This window comes from Triticum urartu, chromosome 4, assembly GCF_003073215.2.
Source record: "Triticum urartu cultivar G1812 chromosome 4, Tu2.1, whole genome shotgun sequence".
NCBI classification, from domain to species: Eukaryota; Viridiplantae; Streptophyta; class Magnoliopsida; order Poales; family Poaceae; genus Triticum; species Triticum urartu.
This window is the reverse complement of record NC_053025.1, coordinates 125,655,124-125,672,066: the sequence shown is the minus strand read 5'-3', so window position 1 is coordinate 125,672,066 and position 16,943 is coordinate 125,655,124. Positions and strand designations below refer to the sequence as shown.

Below are 16,943 nucleotides of genomic sequence, written 5' to 3'. Positions count from 1 at the left end.
TATATATATAATATATATACTCCCTCCGTCTAGGTGAATAAGTCGTATTAGAAGGTGCATCACGACCTAGGTGCAAGCAGATTGTGTGAAAAGAAGAATATTTCTCTCTTCTAAAACACGACGATCGCGTTAATCATAGCATGGAAGAGGATGCCTATCATGAGCACCTCTAGTATAACAGAGCTCGTAGACAGGGTTTGGTGGTGTGGTAATTTTGGAGGTGGGAATACTCGTGGCGAGTACGGGACGATGTCTCATAGAGTGAGTTTAAATGGACATATAAGATATTTAGCTCAAGATTATCATGGTACTCACTGAATATAAATCGACAGATACGTATAACAGTGTAGGCTATCTGAATAGAAGATTAAGAACGAAAAAAAGGATTCAAAATAAAGACACGAAATATTACCAAGATCTGCAGAACGAAAGAATCTTGCTTGCAAACTTCTTTATCATGTTAGCAGTGAAAACCTTATCCATTAACTTGAGGATGGGCATGACGTCTGAGATGCGCCACCCGTACACCGTCTAGACGGACCAAGGGTGTGAGCATCTTTACGTTCGTCAGCCAGCTATTAATTTTTTTTGTCGCAAAGTTAATAAAAATCAGCGAGTTACCAAGCGTATAGCGCTATCGATTACTATTTGTTATAGGATCAGCCCCAATATTAACATCCAACCAGCGCGAACGCGGCAATTGTTCAATTTTTGCGACCTATCACGACATGATTGGGTTGAAAGTGCAGAGGCTTAGGTTGTTGACTAAAGCCGGATAGTACCTGGGATGAATACCCTGTATATATGAGCAGGTGGGATTAACCACAAGGAATTCCTCGCTACGCTGGACCACTTAGAGAACCATAAGCGAAGTGGGATTGTGCTAATGAGAAGTTGTACAACAGACGATCGAGAGTTTGATTGAAACTAGCATATTGGGAAGGAACGAATGTAAAATTCGATAGCCAAAGAATGACCACATGAAGACAGCACAACCTAAATTATTAATCTCATATTTATGATTTCATTCCATGCACTTTGACTCTATTATTTGTAGAGGCGCTTATTGCCTCATGTTCGAGTTATCATATTTCTCACCTAGTTGATGTGGACAGTGCCTGGACTACTGTACAGCGAGTGGTTAGGGACAGTAACCTGGTACAATTCACGCACTGAATCGGTGATACGTCCTTGGCCGAGAGTAACTTTACCAATGGCACACACGTATACTATTGCTGGGAATATGAGATGACATTATAGGCGATGCTGTTCGTCCTCCATTGATACAGGTAAGTTAGGGAAATTTGATTCGATCTCAGTATATATGATAAGCAATAGTACTGCCAAAAGGAGATTTCCAAGGCTATATGCTTACCTCATAGAAAGTAAAGCCTTCCGTGGACCATAGAAGGTGAGTTAAATTCCTATATACAGAACACTAGCAACAACTCTAGGTGAGGGAGCTCCTCGCCGATCTCACGTGTAAGCTACCAGAATCTCACTATGATCAGGGTAGGTCAATACACCAATGCTCACCGCATACCCAGACGGCAAACTACAGTTCCACTCACGACAACATATAACAAAGCTCTACACTGGTCGTCTAACATAACTCGTATAAGGATGTACGAACAATTAGCCTTCCATCAGGCCCCCAGAAAGCATTGGATCGACAGTTAACAGGCAACGATGACAGGCGTCTTGCGCAGCGAGAGGAGCGGAGCCCGAGAAGTAGGATCATGAGTGAGCACAGATGAGTGAATGTTGATTTAGGGCAAACAGCGCGAAAGCAGGCTCTGAGCGGCTCGCGCAGACTGTAATATTCACGCAGCTGGTGTCAGCCGGCAGAGTGCGAGAGATAGTTCTGAGCACAAGTTGCGAGTACATGTGACGAGAGTCGCACTGCGAGGAGCACACTCTCGAACACATAATCCGGTTCGTGTTCGAGGTGGTAGGAGCGGATTAAGAGTGGTGTCATGCTCGCTATCGCTCTACTCTCGCTGTTTGGACGAACGCGATCGCCGCGCGGCCAGGGCGTGACTTCGCTTGTCTCTCTATAATTGCCGGTCATGGTAAGATTCTTGGTTCTCTTCGAGGAGTTGCGGATGACCCTGTGGGGCTCACTACAGAGTCTGGCACGTTCATCTAAACATCCCTACGATATGAGTATAGAAGGGCCTTGTTCGGAGGATATCCAGATTTCACACGTATTAACTAGAATATAGATAATAAGGCTTGTTATTTAACAGTATAACATAGACTATATACCAATGTCAACCAAGTCAGCCCAAAGATTAGCTATCCATATAACTAAATTAACCAAACCAATAATTTTGTATTTGTAAATGAAGTGAGTCAAAGTGAAAAACTTTGATGGGTCTTTTCTATATGGGTTGCCCGGGACTCGAACCCGGAACTAGTCGGATGGAGTAGATAATTCTTCCTTGTTACAATAGAGAAAAATCCCTCCCCAAATCGTGCTTGCATTTTTCATTGCACACGACTTTCCCTATGTAGAAATAGCCAATTTCTATTCCAAAGAGGAAGTTCTACTAATTTTTTTAATTAGTAAGTTGATTCACCTACTCTTTATTATAATAAAAAGAACATTTCAGAATGAAAAATAGAAAAGTTTTTTCTTGATCATTTATCAACCCTTTCCTGTTTCTTAATTTCGTCTAATGATTAATTAAGAGGGTTGACCAGGTCATTGATACGTATAATATCCAAATACCAAATACGCTCAGTGTGTGATCCACAGAAAGAAAAAAGAGTTGTTTTGGTGAACATCAAAGAAAAAACTTGCTCTTCTTCCATAAAAAATTCTTCTAAAAATGCCGAACCCAATCGTTGCATAAAAGTTCGTACCGTGCTTTTATGTTTACGAGCTAAAGTTCTAGCACATGAAAGTCGAAGTATATACTTTAGTCGATACAAAGTCCGTTTTTTCGAAGATCCACTATGATAATGAAAAAGATTTCTACATATCCGACCAAATCGATCAAGAATATCCCAATCTGATAAATCTGTCCAAATGGGTTTACTAATAGGATGCCCCGATCCAGTACAAAATTGAGCTTTTGATAAGTATCCTATGAGGAGAGTAGCGGGGACTATGGTATCGAATTTTTTCATTCGAGTATCTATTAGAAATGAATTCTCCAGCATTTGATTCCTTACTAACAAAGAACTTTTTTGTACACTTGAAAGGTACCCCATAAAATCGAAGCAAGAGTTTGCTAATTGGTTTATATGGATTCTTCGCGGCTGAGTCCAAAAACAGAAATAATATTGCCAGAAATTGATAAGGTAGCATTTCCATTTCTTCTTCAAAAAAAAAGTGCCTTTTGATGCAAGAATTGCCTTTCCTTGATATCGAACATAATGCATAAGAGGATCCATAAAGAACCATAGGGTTTTCCGAGAAAAACCAGGGTACATTATCCCAAAATGTTCCATCTTCCTAGAAAAGTGGATTCGTTCCAGAAAAGTTCCAGAAGATGCTAATGGTAAGCAAGAAGATTGTTTACGAAGAAACAACAAAAAAAATTCATATTCTGATACATAAGAGTTATATAGGAATTGAAATAGTCTTTTATTTTCTTTTTGAAAAAAAAAAATGGATTTCATTGAAGTAATAAAACTATTCCAATTCGAATAATAGTTGAGAAAGAATCGCAATAAATGCAAAGATGGAACATCTTGGATACGGTATTGAAGGAGTTGAACCAGGATTTCCAAATGGATAGGATAGGGTATTTCTATATGTGATAGATAATCCAAATGCAAAAATTTGTCTTCTAAAAAGGGAAATATTGAATGAATAGAGCGTAAATTCTGAAACTTTGGTATTTCTTTTTCTTTCAGACAAAAAAATTCCCGTAGCGAGAATGGGATTTCCACAACGATCGCAAACCCTTCAGATAGAATCTGAGAATAAAACTCAGAATAAAAATAATTTTTGTAATCCAATAATCGATCTTGGTTAGGATGATTAACCGAGTTATCCAAAAAATTCTGCTGATACATTCGAATAATTAAACGTTTCACAAGTAGTGAACTAAATTTCTTGTTATTACAACTAACAACTATTTCCACAGGTTCAGAACCATTTAATCCATAATGGTGGGCAAATGCATAAATATATTCCTGAAAGAGAAGTGGGTAGACAAAGTATTGTTGACGAGATTTATGTTTTTCTGAATACCCTTCGAATTTTTCCATTTGTATTTCTACTTGAATCAGAGAGAAGAAGCATTTCTCGGTTTATCGAATGATGATACATAGTGCAATATGGTCAGGAACAGTGGCGTCGGCAAAAAAACAAAAACAAAACGATTCGCCCCCTGACTTCTGGGACCCACCAGCTACATCTTCGTAGGCAAGGAAGTGCCTGACAGTCGGGACCCACCTGGTCGAAGCATACGTAGCGTTGTCATTCTGGTCACGTGTACGTACATACTGGTCGATGTAGAGGCACACACGTTTCGTAGTAGAGGCGCGCACGTGTCGTAGTAGAGGTGCGCACATAGCATGTACATGTACGTACAGCGGCCAGGGTGCAAGAAAGAAAATACGGCCACATATGTGTACATACGGGCAGGGTCTTGAACGCCTACTTGCGCATACGTACGGCCAGGGCTCGTGTACATGGCTGGGTCGGAACGGAGAAACAGCGTCGTCGTCGTGTTCATGGGGAGGCAACAGAATGCATCGTGTTCATGGGGAGGCAACGGAATGCGTCGTGTTCATCGGGAGGCAACAGAACGCGTGGGAGCCAACTGGTTGGGTCGGAACGGAATGTGTGGTTGTGTTCATCAGGAGGGCTTGGATGGAACAGGCGATGGAAACGAGGCCTGGTGTACCGCAGAACGGAGGAAACGGCCTTGTGTTCGACCGGCCACGTTCAGAATGGGGTCCTGTTGATCGGGAGGGGTCTGGTGTACCGCAAAACAGAGGAAACGGACCTCCTACGGTCGAAACGGGGGTCCTGTTGATCGGGAGGTGTGTGGCGTACCGTAAAACGGATGAAACGGACCTCCTACGGTCGAAACGGGGGTCCTGTTGATCGGGAGGGGTGTGGCGTACCGCAAAACGGATGAAACAGACTTGTGTTGGAGCGCTACGGTCGAAACGGGGGTCCTGTTCATCGGGAGGGGTGTGGCATACCGCAAAACGGGACTCCACGGGATATTGTTCATCTCCACCATCGACCTCCTCCAGCCTCCACGGGCTACCGTCGACCTCCTCCAGCCTCCACAGGCTCCTGTTAATCCAGCCTCCACCGCGCGCTACTCCACCGGCTACTATTCAACCACCCCTCCACCATCTACTGTTCATCCAGCCCTCCACACCACGGGGTCCTGTTCAACCACCCTTCCACGGGCACCCCTCCACCGTCTACTATTCATCCAGCCCTCCACCACACCACGGGGTCCTGTTCATCCAGAGGCAACGCCACCGCTCACTGTTCATCCAAACCCCCTGCAACGCTCACTGTTCATCCCAGAGGCAGCATCGATCGGCTTCAGTTAGCAGCAGTAGCGAAGGAATCGCTCGATCGGGTTCAGTTAACATCCATCGATCGATCGCTCGGGTTCAGTAACGCGTAGCCTGCAGTGGAATCGCTCGGGTTCAGTTAGAGCCAACGCCTCGCACACACGCGCGTACGTGTACGAGAGAAACGCGCATCGTTCGGCCCCCGACCTCCCACCGTAACCGGGAACTCCCGAAATTTTCCTTGGCCTCGCTTCTACCATAGTTTTTTCCAATATGGACGGCCCAAAGAATGTCATGCAGCTGCGTCTCCGGCCTGCCCAGGACGAAAAGCCCATTTTCTATCATGATTTTTTGTCATAGAACTAGGAGCCCACCACATTTATGATGATACCGGGTTTTGTCACAACTATTGTCATAGAAGTGTCATATGTATGACAGAATTTTTTTTCGTTCGGCCCAAAATGTCACGAATGTGTCTTTTTTTGTAGTGAAGGCAGTTGCTCTAGTATTGTCACAAAAGATTTTCATTGGACCCGATCCACTAGGTATGACACCTACATCGGATATGAACTCCTTCATCCAGACTCCTTCATCCGCTACTTCTGAAGCAGCTATGTACTCCGCTTCACACATACATCCCGCCACGACACTCTGCTTGGAACTGCACCAACTGATAGCTCCACCATTCAATATAAATACATATCCATTTTGTGACTTAGAGTCATCCGGATCAGTGTCAAAGCTTGCATCGACGTAACCGTTTACGACGAGCTCTTTGTCACCTCCATAAACGAGAAACATATCCTTAGTCCTTTTCAGGTATTTCAGGATGTTCTTGACCGTTGTCTAGTGACCCACTCCTGGATTACTTGGGTACCTCTTTGCTAAACTAATAGCAAGGCACACATCAGTTCTGGTACACAACATTGCATACATGATAGAACCTATGGCTGAGGCATAGGGAATGACTTTCATTTTCTCCCTATCTTCTGCAGTATGGTCGGGCATTGAGTATGACTCAACTTCACGCCTTGTAACACAGGCAAGAACCCTTTCTTTGACTGATCCATTTTGAACTTCTTCAAAACTTTATCAAGGTATGTGCTTTGTGAAAGTCCAATTAAGCGTCTTGATCTATCTCTACAGATCTTGATGCCCAATATATAAGCAGCTTCACCGAGGTCTTCCATTGAAAAATTCTCATTCAAGTATCCTTTTATGCTATTCAGAAATTCAATATTATTTCCGATCAACAATATGCCATCCACATTTAATATCAGAAATGCTATAGAGCTCCCACTCACTTTCTTGTAAATACAGGCTTCTCCAAAAGTCTGTATAAAACCGTATACTTTGATCACACTATCAAAGCATATATTCCAACTCCGAGAGGCTTGCACCAGTCCATAAATGGACCGCTGGAGCTTGCACGCTTTGTTAGCACCTTTTGGATCGACAAAACCTTCTGGTTGCATCATATACAACTCTTCTTTATGATATACATTAAGGAAAGCAGTTTTGACATCCATTTGTCAAATTTCATAATCCTAAAATGCGGCAATTGCTAACATGATTCGGACAGACTTAAGCATTGCTACGGGTGAGAAGGTCTCATCATAGTCAACTCCTTAAACCTGTCGAAAACCTTTTGCAACAAGTCGAGCTTTGTAGATAGTAACATTACCGTCAGCGTCAGTCTTCTTCTTGGAGATCCATTTATTTTCTATTGCTTGCCGATCATCGGGCAAGTCAACCAAAGTCTACACTTTGTTCTCATACATGGATCCCATCTCAGATTTCATGGCCTCAAGCCATTTTGCGGAATCTAGGCACATCATCGCTTCCTCATAGTTTGTAGGTTCGTCATGGTCAAGTAACATGACCTCCAGAACAGGATTACCGTACCACTCTGGTGCGGATCTTACTCTGGTTGACCTACGAGGTTCGGCAGTAACTTGATTAGAAGTTTCATGATCATCATCATTAGCTTCCTCACTAATTGGTGTAGGTATCAATGGAACTGATTTCTGTGATGAACTACATTCCAATTCGGGAGAAGGTACAATTACCTCATCAAGTTCTACTTTCCTCCAACTCACTTCTTTCGAGAGAAACTCCTTCTCTAGAAAGGATCCATTCTTAGCAACGAATATCTTGCCTTCGGATATGTGATAGAAGGTGTACCCAATAGTCTCCTTTGGGTATCCTATGAATACACATTTCTCCGATTTGGGTTCGAGCTTATCAGGTTGAAGCTTTTTCACATAAGCATTGCAGCCCCAAACTTTAGGAAACGACAACTTGGGTTTCTTGCCAAACCATAGTTCATATGGTGTCATCTCAATGTATTTAGATGGTGCCCTATTTAACGTGAATGCAGCCATCTCTAAAGTATAACCCCAAAACGATAGCGGTAAATCAGTAAGAGACATCATCGATCGCACCATATCCAATAAAGTACGATTACGACGTTCGGACACACCATTACGTTGTGGTGTTCTAGGTGTTGTGAGTTGCGAAACTATTCCACATTGTTTCAAATGAAGACCAAACTCATAACTCAAATATTCACCTCCATGATCAGATCGTAGAAACTTTATTTTCCTGTTACGATGATTTTCCACTTCACTCTGAAATTCTTTGAACTTTTCAAATGTTTCAGACTTATGTTTCATCAAGTAGATATACCCATATCTGCTCAAATCATCTGTGAAGGTCAGAAAATAACGATACCCATCGTGAGCCTCACACTCATCGGACCGCATACATCAGTATGTATTATTTCCAACAAGTATGTTGCTCGCTCCATTGTTCCGGAGAACGGAGTCTTAGTCATCTTGCCCATGAGGCATGGTTCGCAAGCATCAAATGATTCATAATCAAGTGATTCCAAAAGTCCATCAGCATGGAGTTTCTTCATGCGCTTTACACCAATATGACCTAAACGGCGGTGCCACAAATAAGTTGCACTATCATTATTAAACTTGTATCTTTTGGCTTCGATACTATGAATAAGTGTATCACTACTATTGAGATTCAACAAAAATAGACCACTCATCAAGGGTGCATGATCATAAAAGATATTACTCATATAAATAGAACAATCATTATTCTCTAATTTAAATGAATAACCGTCTCGCATCAAACAAGATCCAGATATAGTGTTCATGCTTAACGCTGGCACCAAATAATAATTATTCAGGTCTAAAACTAATCCCGAAGGTAGAAGTAGATGTAGCGTGCCGACAGCGATCACATCGACTTTGGAACCATTTCCCATGTGCATCGTCGCCTCGTCCTTAGCCAATGTTCGTTTAATCCGTAGCCCCTGTTTCTAGTTGCAAATATGAGCAACATAACCAATATCAAATACCCAGGCGCTACTACGAGCATTAGTATGGTACACATCAATAACATGTATATCAAATATACATTTCACTTTACCATCCTTCTTATCCGCCAAAGACTTGGGGAAGTTCGGCTTCCAGTGACCAGTCGCTTTGCAGTAGAACACTAGTAGAAAAAGGACCTAATGTGAGACACATTAGTGCCGGTTTGATTTTAGCCTAGTACTAATGGTACCATTATTGTCGGTTCGAACGTCTATGCATTAATGCCGGTTCGTGTTGAACCTTTAGTACCGGTTCATGCCACGAACCAGTACTAAAGGGGTGATGGCAGGCTGGCGTCAGGCCGGGGCCCCACGATCACCTTTAGTACCGGTTCGTGTCACAAACCGGTACTAAAGGGCTAACCTTTAGTACCGGTTTGTGCCACGAACCGGTACTAAAGGGGTCTGACCTATAGTACTGGTTTGTGACACAAACCGGCACTATAGGGCAATTTTCAAACTCTACCCCCGGTGTGTCGCCATTTCAGTTCTGAAAAAATCAAAAGAAAATGATAAAAACTTCAAAAAATAAAATCCTTCGAGAGGTAGTTATATTACTACATCTACTAGTTAGGAAAATTTGAAAACTTAAATTTGGACATGTTTTGCAAAAAGTGTAGGGAAAATGTAAAACGGCTATAACTTTTGCATACAATGTCGGAAAAAAAACGTATAATATATCAAAAAATTCAACACAAAAATCCGCATCCGATGGAGACTGCCTACGGCCTGTTTGCAATTTTTTAGAATCCTCAAATTCCAAAAGGAAAAAAGATATGGTCAAATTTCAGTTTTTTTTAAAAAAGTTTGGTTAAATCTGGTCAAACTACTTATTCAAGAAGTATTAATGTTACTACATGATTATTCAAGAATATTAGTGTTACTAAATAATTATTTCATTTTTTTGAATTTTGGTCAAATTTGGTCAAACTATGGTCAAACTTATTCAAGAAATATTAGTGTTACTAAATATTTACTGTTTTTTAGAATAATAGTTTCAAACTCAAACGGTGAAACGTGTGACCTAATGCTCAAGCTAAACTGCTGAGGGTTAATAGGATTGACAGCTTACATTTGTCAGGAAAACAACAAGTGCAAACTTGGAATGTAGGGGGAATAGAACTCCGAAGTTAAGCGTGCTCAGGCTGGGGGAGTGAGAGGATGGGTGACCGGCCCGGAAGTTAGGCGATTTGGAATGAGTGATCCACACTTGAGCAGTTAAGAGAGGTGATTAGAGACTAAATCATCAAATAATTCAGAAAAATTAAAAATAAAAAAAATCCAAAATTTTCAAAAAATTCAAAAAAAAACCTTTAGTACCGGTTGGTAACACCAACCGGTACTAAAGGTCCCCCATACCAGGGCGCGAGCTCACGCCACGTGGTGGCACTTTAGCGCCGGTTCGTGCCGAACCGGTACTAAAGGGGGGGGCCTTTAGTGCCCACCCTTTAGTGCCGGTTATGGAACCGGCACTAAAGGCCCTTACGAACCGGCGCTAAAGCTCCGTTTTCTACTAGTGGAAGCACTCAGTCTCAGTCTTAGGTCCAAACTTGGGCTTCTTCACTTGAGCAGCAACTTGCTTGCCATTCTTCTTGAAGTTCCCCTTCTTCCCTTTGCCCTTCTTCTTGAAACTAGTGGTCTGATGTCTACTACACAACCTTCTTCTTGCAGACGTTGTTGGGCCTCCAAGTGCAGAGGTTTGTAGGACAGTAGCAAATTTCCCTCAAGTGGATGACCTCAGGTTTATCAATCCGTAGGAGGCGTAGGATGAAGATGGTCTCTCTCAAGCAACCCTGCAACGAAATAACAAAGAGTCTCTTGTGTCCCCAACACATCCAATACAATGGTAATTTGTATAGGTGCACTAGTTCGGCGAAGAGATGGTGATACAAGTGGTATATGGACAGTAGATAAAGGTATTTGTAATCTGAAATTATGAAAACAGCAAAGTAGCAAGTGATAAAAGTGAGCATAACGGTATTGCAATGATAGGAAACAAGGCCTAGGGTTCATACTTTCACTAGTGTAAGTTCTCTCAACAATAATAACATAATTGGATCATATAACTATCCCTAAACATGCAACAAAGAGTCACTCCAAAGTCACTAATAGCGGAGAAAAAACGAAGAGATTATGGTAGGGTACGAAACCACCTCAAAGTTATTATTTCCAATCAATCCGTTGGGCTATTCCTATAAGTGTCACAAACAGCCGTAGAGTTTGTACTAGAATAACACCTTAAGACACAAATCAACCAAAACCCTAATGTCACCTAGATACTCTAATGTCACCTCAAGTATCCGTGGGTATGATTATACGATATGCGTCACACAATCTCAGATTCATCTATTCAACCAACACATAGGACCTCAAAGAGTGCCCCAAAGTTCTACCAGAGAATCACGACGAAAATGTGTGCCAACCACTATGCATAGGTTCATGGGCGGAACTTGCAAGTTGATCACCAAAACATACATCAAGTGAATCACGTGGTATCCCATTGTCACCACAGATACGCACGGCAAGACATACATCAAGTGTTCTCAAATCTTTAAAGGCTCAATCCTAAAAGATAACTCCAAAGGGGAAACTCAATTCATTACAGGAGAGTAGAGGGGGAGGAGAAACATAAGATCCAACTATAATAGCAAAGCTCGCGATACATCAAGATCGTGCCAAATCAAGAACACGAGAGAGAGAGAGAGAGATCAAACACATAGCTACTGGTACATACCCTCAGCCCGGAGGGAGAACTACTCCCTCCTCGTCATGGAGAGCACCGGGATGATGAAGATGGCCACCGGAGAAGGATTCCCCCTCCGACAGGGTGCTGGAACGGGTCTAGATTGGCTTTTGGTGGCTACGGAGGCTTTTGGCAGCGGAACTCCTGATCTATTATGCTCTCCGATCGTTTTAGGGTATATGGAGATATATAGGCGGAAGAAGTACGTCAGGGGGCCCATGAGGGTGGAGGGCGCGCCCCCTGCCTCGTGGCCTCCTCGTAGATCCCCTGGCGTGCACTCCAAGTCTTGTGGGATTCTTTCCTTCCAAAAATGAGTTCCGTGAAGTTTCAGGTCAATTGGACTCCGTTTGATTTTCCTTTTCTGCGAAACACTAAAACAAGGGAAAAACAGGAGCTGGCACTGGGCTCTGGGTCAATAGGTTAGTCCCAAAAGTAATATAAAAGTGTATAATAAAGCCCATAAACATTCAAAACAGTAGATAATATAGCATGGAGCAATCAAAAATTATAGATACGTTGGAGACGTATCGTGGCAGTGATTGAAGAACTTTGTCAATGACACTATCATCAGGAAGATTAACTCCTAGTTGAGTCAAGTGGTTGTGTCCTACCTCTTGAGCACTGCATTGGTTTTCCCTTGAAGAGGAAAGGGTGATGTTGTAAATTAGCATAAATTATTTCCCTCAGTTTTTGAGAACCAAGGTATCAATCCAGTAGGAGGCTATGCACGAGTCCCTCGCACCTGCACAAAACAAATAAATCCTCGCAACCAACACAAATAGGGGTTGTCAATCCCTATAGGGGTTGTCAATCCCTATAGGGCAACGAGAGTGAGATCTGATAGATATGATAAGATAATATTTTTGGTATTTTTATGATAAAAGATGCAAAGTAAAATAAAGGCAAAGTAAATAACAAATAAATAACTAAGTATTAGGAGATCAATATGATAAAGATAGACCCCGGGGCCATAGGTTTCACTAGTGGCTTCTCTCGAGAGCATAAGTATTCTACAGTGGGTGAACAAATTACTGTTGAGCAATTGACAGAATTGAGCATAGTTATGAGAATATCTAGGTATGATCATGTATATAAGCATCACGTCCGAGACAAGTAGACCGACTCCTGCCTGCATCTACTACTATTACTCCACTCATCGACCGCTATCCAGCATGCATCTAGAGTATTAAGTTAAAAACAGAGTAACACCTTAAGCAAGATGACATGATGTAGAGGGATAGACTCATGCAATATGAAGAAAACCCCATCTTGTTATCCTCGATGGCAACAATACAATACGTGCCTTGCTGCCCTTACTGTCACTGGGAAAGGACACCGCAAGATTGAACCCAAAGCTAAGCACTTCTCCCATTGCAAGAAAGATCAATCTAGTAGGCCAAACCAAACTGATAATTCGAAGAGACTTGCAAAGATAACCAATCATACATAAAAGAATTCAGAGAAGATTCAAATATTATTCTTAGATAGACTTGATCATAAACCCACAATTCATCGGCCTCAACAAACACACCGCAAAAAGAAGATTACATCGAATAGTTCTCCACAAGGGAGGGGGAGAACATTGTATTCAGATCCAAAAAGAGAGAAGAAGCCATCTAGCTGCTAACTATGGACTCGTAGGTCTGAGGTAAACTACTCACACTTCATCGGAGAGGCTATGGTGTTGATGTAGAAGCCCTCCGTGATCGATGCCCCCTCCGGCGGAGCTCTGGAATAGGCCCCAAGATGGGATCTCGTGGATACAGAAAGTTACGGCGATGGAATTAGGGTTTTGGCTCCGTATCTGGTCGTTTGGGGGTACGTGGATATATATAGGAGGAAGGAGTACGTCGGTGGAGCAACAGGGGGCCCACGAGGGTGGAGGGCGCGCCTGGTGGGGGTGGGCGCGCCCCCCTACCTCGTGGCCTCCTGTTTTATTTCTTGACATAGGGTCCAAGTCTCTCTGGTCTTATTCGTTGAGAAAATCAGGTTCCCGAAGGTTTCGTTCCGTTTGGACTCTGTTTGATATTCCTTTTCTTCGAAACCCTAAAACAGGCAGAAAACAACAATTCTGGGTTGGGCCTCCGATTAATAGGTTAGTCCCAAAAATAATATAAAAGTGGATAATAAAGCCCAATAATGTCCAAAATAGTAGATAATATAACATGGAGCAATCAAAAATTATAGATACATTGGAGACGTATCAAGCATCCCCAAGCTTAATTCCTGCTCGTCCTCGAGTAGGTAAATGATAAAAACAGAATTTTTGATGCGGAGTGCTACTTGGCATAATTTTAATGTAATTCTTCTTAATTGTGGTATGAATATTCAGATCCAAAAGATTCAAGACAAAAGTTCATATTGACATAAAAATAATAATACTTCAAGCATACTAATAAAGCAATTATGTCTTCTCAAAATAACATGGCTAAAGAAAGTTATCCCTACAAAATCATATAGTCTGGCTATGCTCTATCTTCACCACACAAAATATTTAAATCATGCACAACCCCGATGACAAGCCAAGCAATTGTTTCATACTTTTGACATTCTCATAACTTTTTCAATCTTCACGCAATACATGAGCGTGAGCCATGGATATAGCACTATAGGTGGAATAGAGTGGTGGTTGTGGAGTAGACAAAAAGGGAGAAAATAGTCTCACATCAACTAGGCGTATCAACGGGCTATGGATATGCCCATCAATAGATATCAATGTGAGTGAGTAGGGATTGCCATGCAACGGATGCACTAGAGCTATAAGTATATGAAAGCTCAAAAAGAAACTAAGTGGGTGTGCATCCAACTTGCTTGCTCATGAAGACCTTGGAAATTTTGAGGAAGACCATCATTGGAATATACAAGCCAAGTTCTATAATGAAAAATTCCCACTAGTATATGAAAGTGATAACATGAGAGACTCTCTACTATGAAGATCATGGTGCTACTTTGAAGCACAAGTGTGGTAAAAGGATAGTAACATTGTCCCTTCTCTCTTTTTCTCTCATTTTTTGGGCTTTCTCTCTCTTTTTTATGGCCTCTTTTCTTTCTCTTTTTTTTATTTTTTGTCCGGAGTCTCATCCCGACTTGTGGGGGGATCATAGTCTCCATCATCCTTTCCTCACTAGGACAATGCTCTAATAATGATGATCATCACGCTTTTGTTTTTCTTACAACTCAACAATTACAACTCGATACTTAGAACAAAATATGACTCTACATGAATGCCTCCGGCAGTGTACCGGGATATGCAATGACTCATGAGTGACATGTACGAAAGAATTATGAATGGTGGCTTTGCCACAAATACGATGTCAACTACATGATCATGCTAAGCAATATGACAATGATGGAGTGTTTCATAATAAACGGAACGGTGGAAAGTTGCATGGCAATATATCTCGGAATGGCTATGGAAATTCCATAATAGGTAGGTATGGTGGTTGTTTTGAGGAAGGTATCTGGTGGGTGTATGATACCGGCGAAAGGTGCGCGGTATTAGAGAGGCTAGCAAAGGTGGAAGGGTGAGAGTGTGTATAATCCATGGACTCAACATTAGTTATAAAGAACTCATATAATTGTTGCAAAAATCTACAAGTTATCAAAGCAAAGTATTACTCACATGCTCCTAGGGGGATAGATTGGTAGGAAAAGACCATCGCTCGTCCCCGACCGCCACTCATAAGGAAGGCAATCAAAAAATAAATCATGCTCCAACTTCATCACATAACGGTTCACCATACGTGGATGCTACGGGAATCACAAACTTCAACACAAGTATTTCTCAAATTCACAACTACTTGACTAGCACAACTTTAATATCACCATCTTTATATCTCAAAACAATTATCAAGTATCAAACTTATCATAGTATTCAACACACTCATAAGGGAATTTTTATTCTTGAATACCTAGCATATTAGGATATTAAGCAAATTACCATGCTATTAAGACTCTAAAAATAATCTAAGTGAAGCATGAGAGATCAATAGTTTCTATAAAACAAATCCACCATCGTGCTCTAAAAGATATAAGTGAAGTACTAGAGCAAAATTATATAACCCATAAGATATAAGCGAAGCACATAGAGTATTCTAAAAAATTCTAAATCATGTATGGCTCGCTCAAAAGGTGTGTACAACAAGGATGATTGTGGTAAACTAACAAATAAAGACTCAAATAATACAAGACGCTCCAAGCAAAACACATATCATTGGGCGAATAAAAATATAGCTCCAAGTAAAGTTACCGATAGAAGTAGACGAAAGAGCGGATTCCTTCCGGGGCATCCCCAAGCTTTGGCTTTTAGGTGTCCTTAGATTATATTGGGGGTGCCATGGGCATCCCCAAGCTTAGGCTTTTTCCACTCCTTGTTCCATAATCCATCAAATCTTTACCCAAAACTTGAAAACTTCACAACACAAAACTTAAAGTAGAAAATCTCGTGAGCTCCGTTAGCGAAAGAAAATAAAAGATCACTTCAAGGTACTGTAATGAACTAATTATTTATTTATATTGGTTTTATACCTATTTTATTCCAACTTCTCTATGGTTTATAAACTATTTTACTAGCCATAGATTCATCAAAATAAGCAAACAACACACGAAAAACAGAATCTGTCAAAAACAGAACAGTCTGTAGTAACCTGTAGCTAGTGCAAGATCTGGAACCCCAAAAATTCTAAAATAAATTGCTGGACATGAGGAATTTATCTATTAATCATCTTCAAAAAGAATTAACTAAATATCACTCTCCAAAAAAATGGCAGCAGTTCTCGTGAGCGCTAAAGTTTCTATTTTTTACAGCAAGTTCAACAAGACTTTCCCCAAGTCTTCCCAACGGTTCTACTTGGCACAAACACTAATTAAACACAAAAAACACAACCAAAACATAGGCTAGATAAATTATTTATTAAATAACAGCAAGGAAAAATATTGGGTTGTCTCCCAATAAGCGCTTTTCTTCAAAGCCTTTTTAGCTAGGCATTGATAATTTTAATGATGCTCACATGAAAGACAAGAATTGAAGCACAAAGAGAGCATCATAAAACATGTGACAAACACATCTAAGTCTAACATAATTCCTATGCATAGGAATCTTATAGGCAAACAAATTATCATGGCAAGCAAAAACTAGCATATGCATGGAAGAGGAAAGAAACAATAGTAATCTCAATATAACGAGAGGTAATTCAGTAACATGAAAACTTCTACCACCATATTTTCCTCTCTCGTAATAATTACATGTAGGATCATAAGCAAATTCAACAAAATAGATATCACATAAAATATTTTCAACAAGATCCACAT

At 41.1% G+C, this 16,943-nt stretch overlaps 1 protein-coding gene across 1 annotated transcript; it reads right to left on the bottom strand.

Moving 5' to 3' along the window:
• Window positions 1–2,657: 2,657 nt before the first annotated feature.
• LOC125551048 (maturase K) lies at window positions 2,658–4,301 on the bottom strand. Its single transcript, XM_048714201.1, has one exon. The coding sequence runs from the start codon at window positions 4,222–4,224 to the stop codon at window positions 2,686–2,688; it is 1,539 nt and encodes a 512-aa protein (XP_048570158.1). The 5' UTR covers window positions 4,225–4,301; the 3' UTR covers window positions 2,658–2,685.
• Window positions 4,302–16,943: the final 12,642 nt, after the last annotated feature.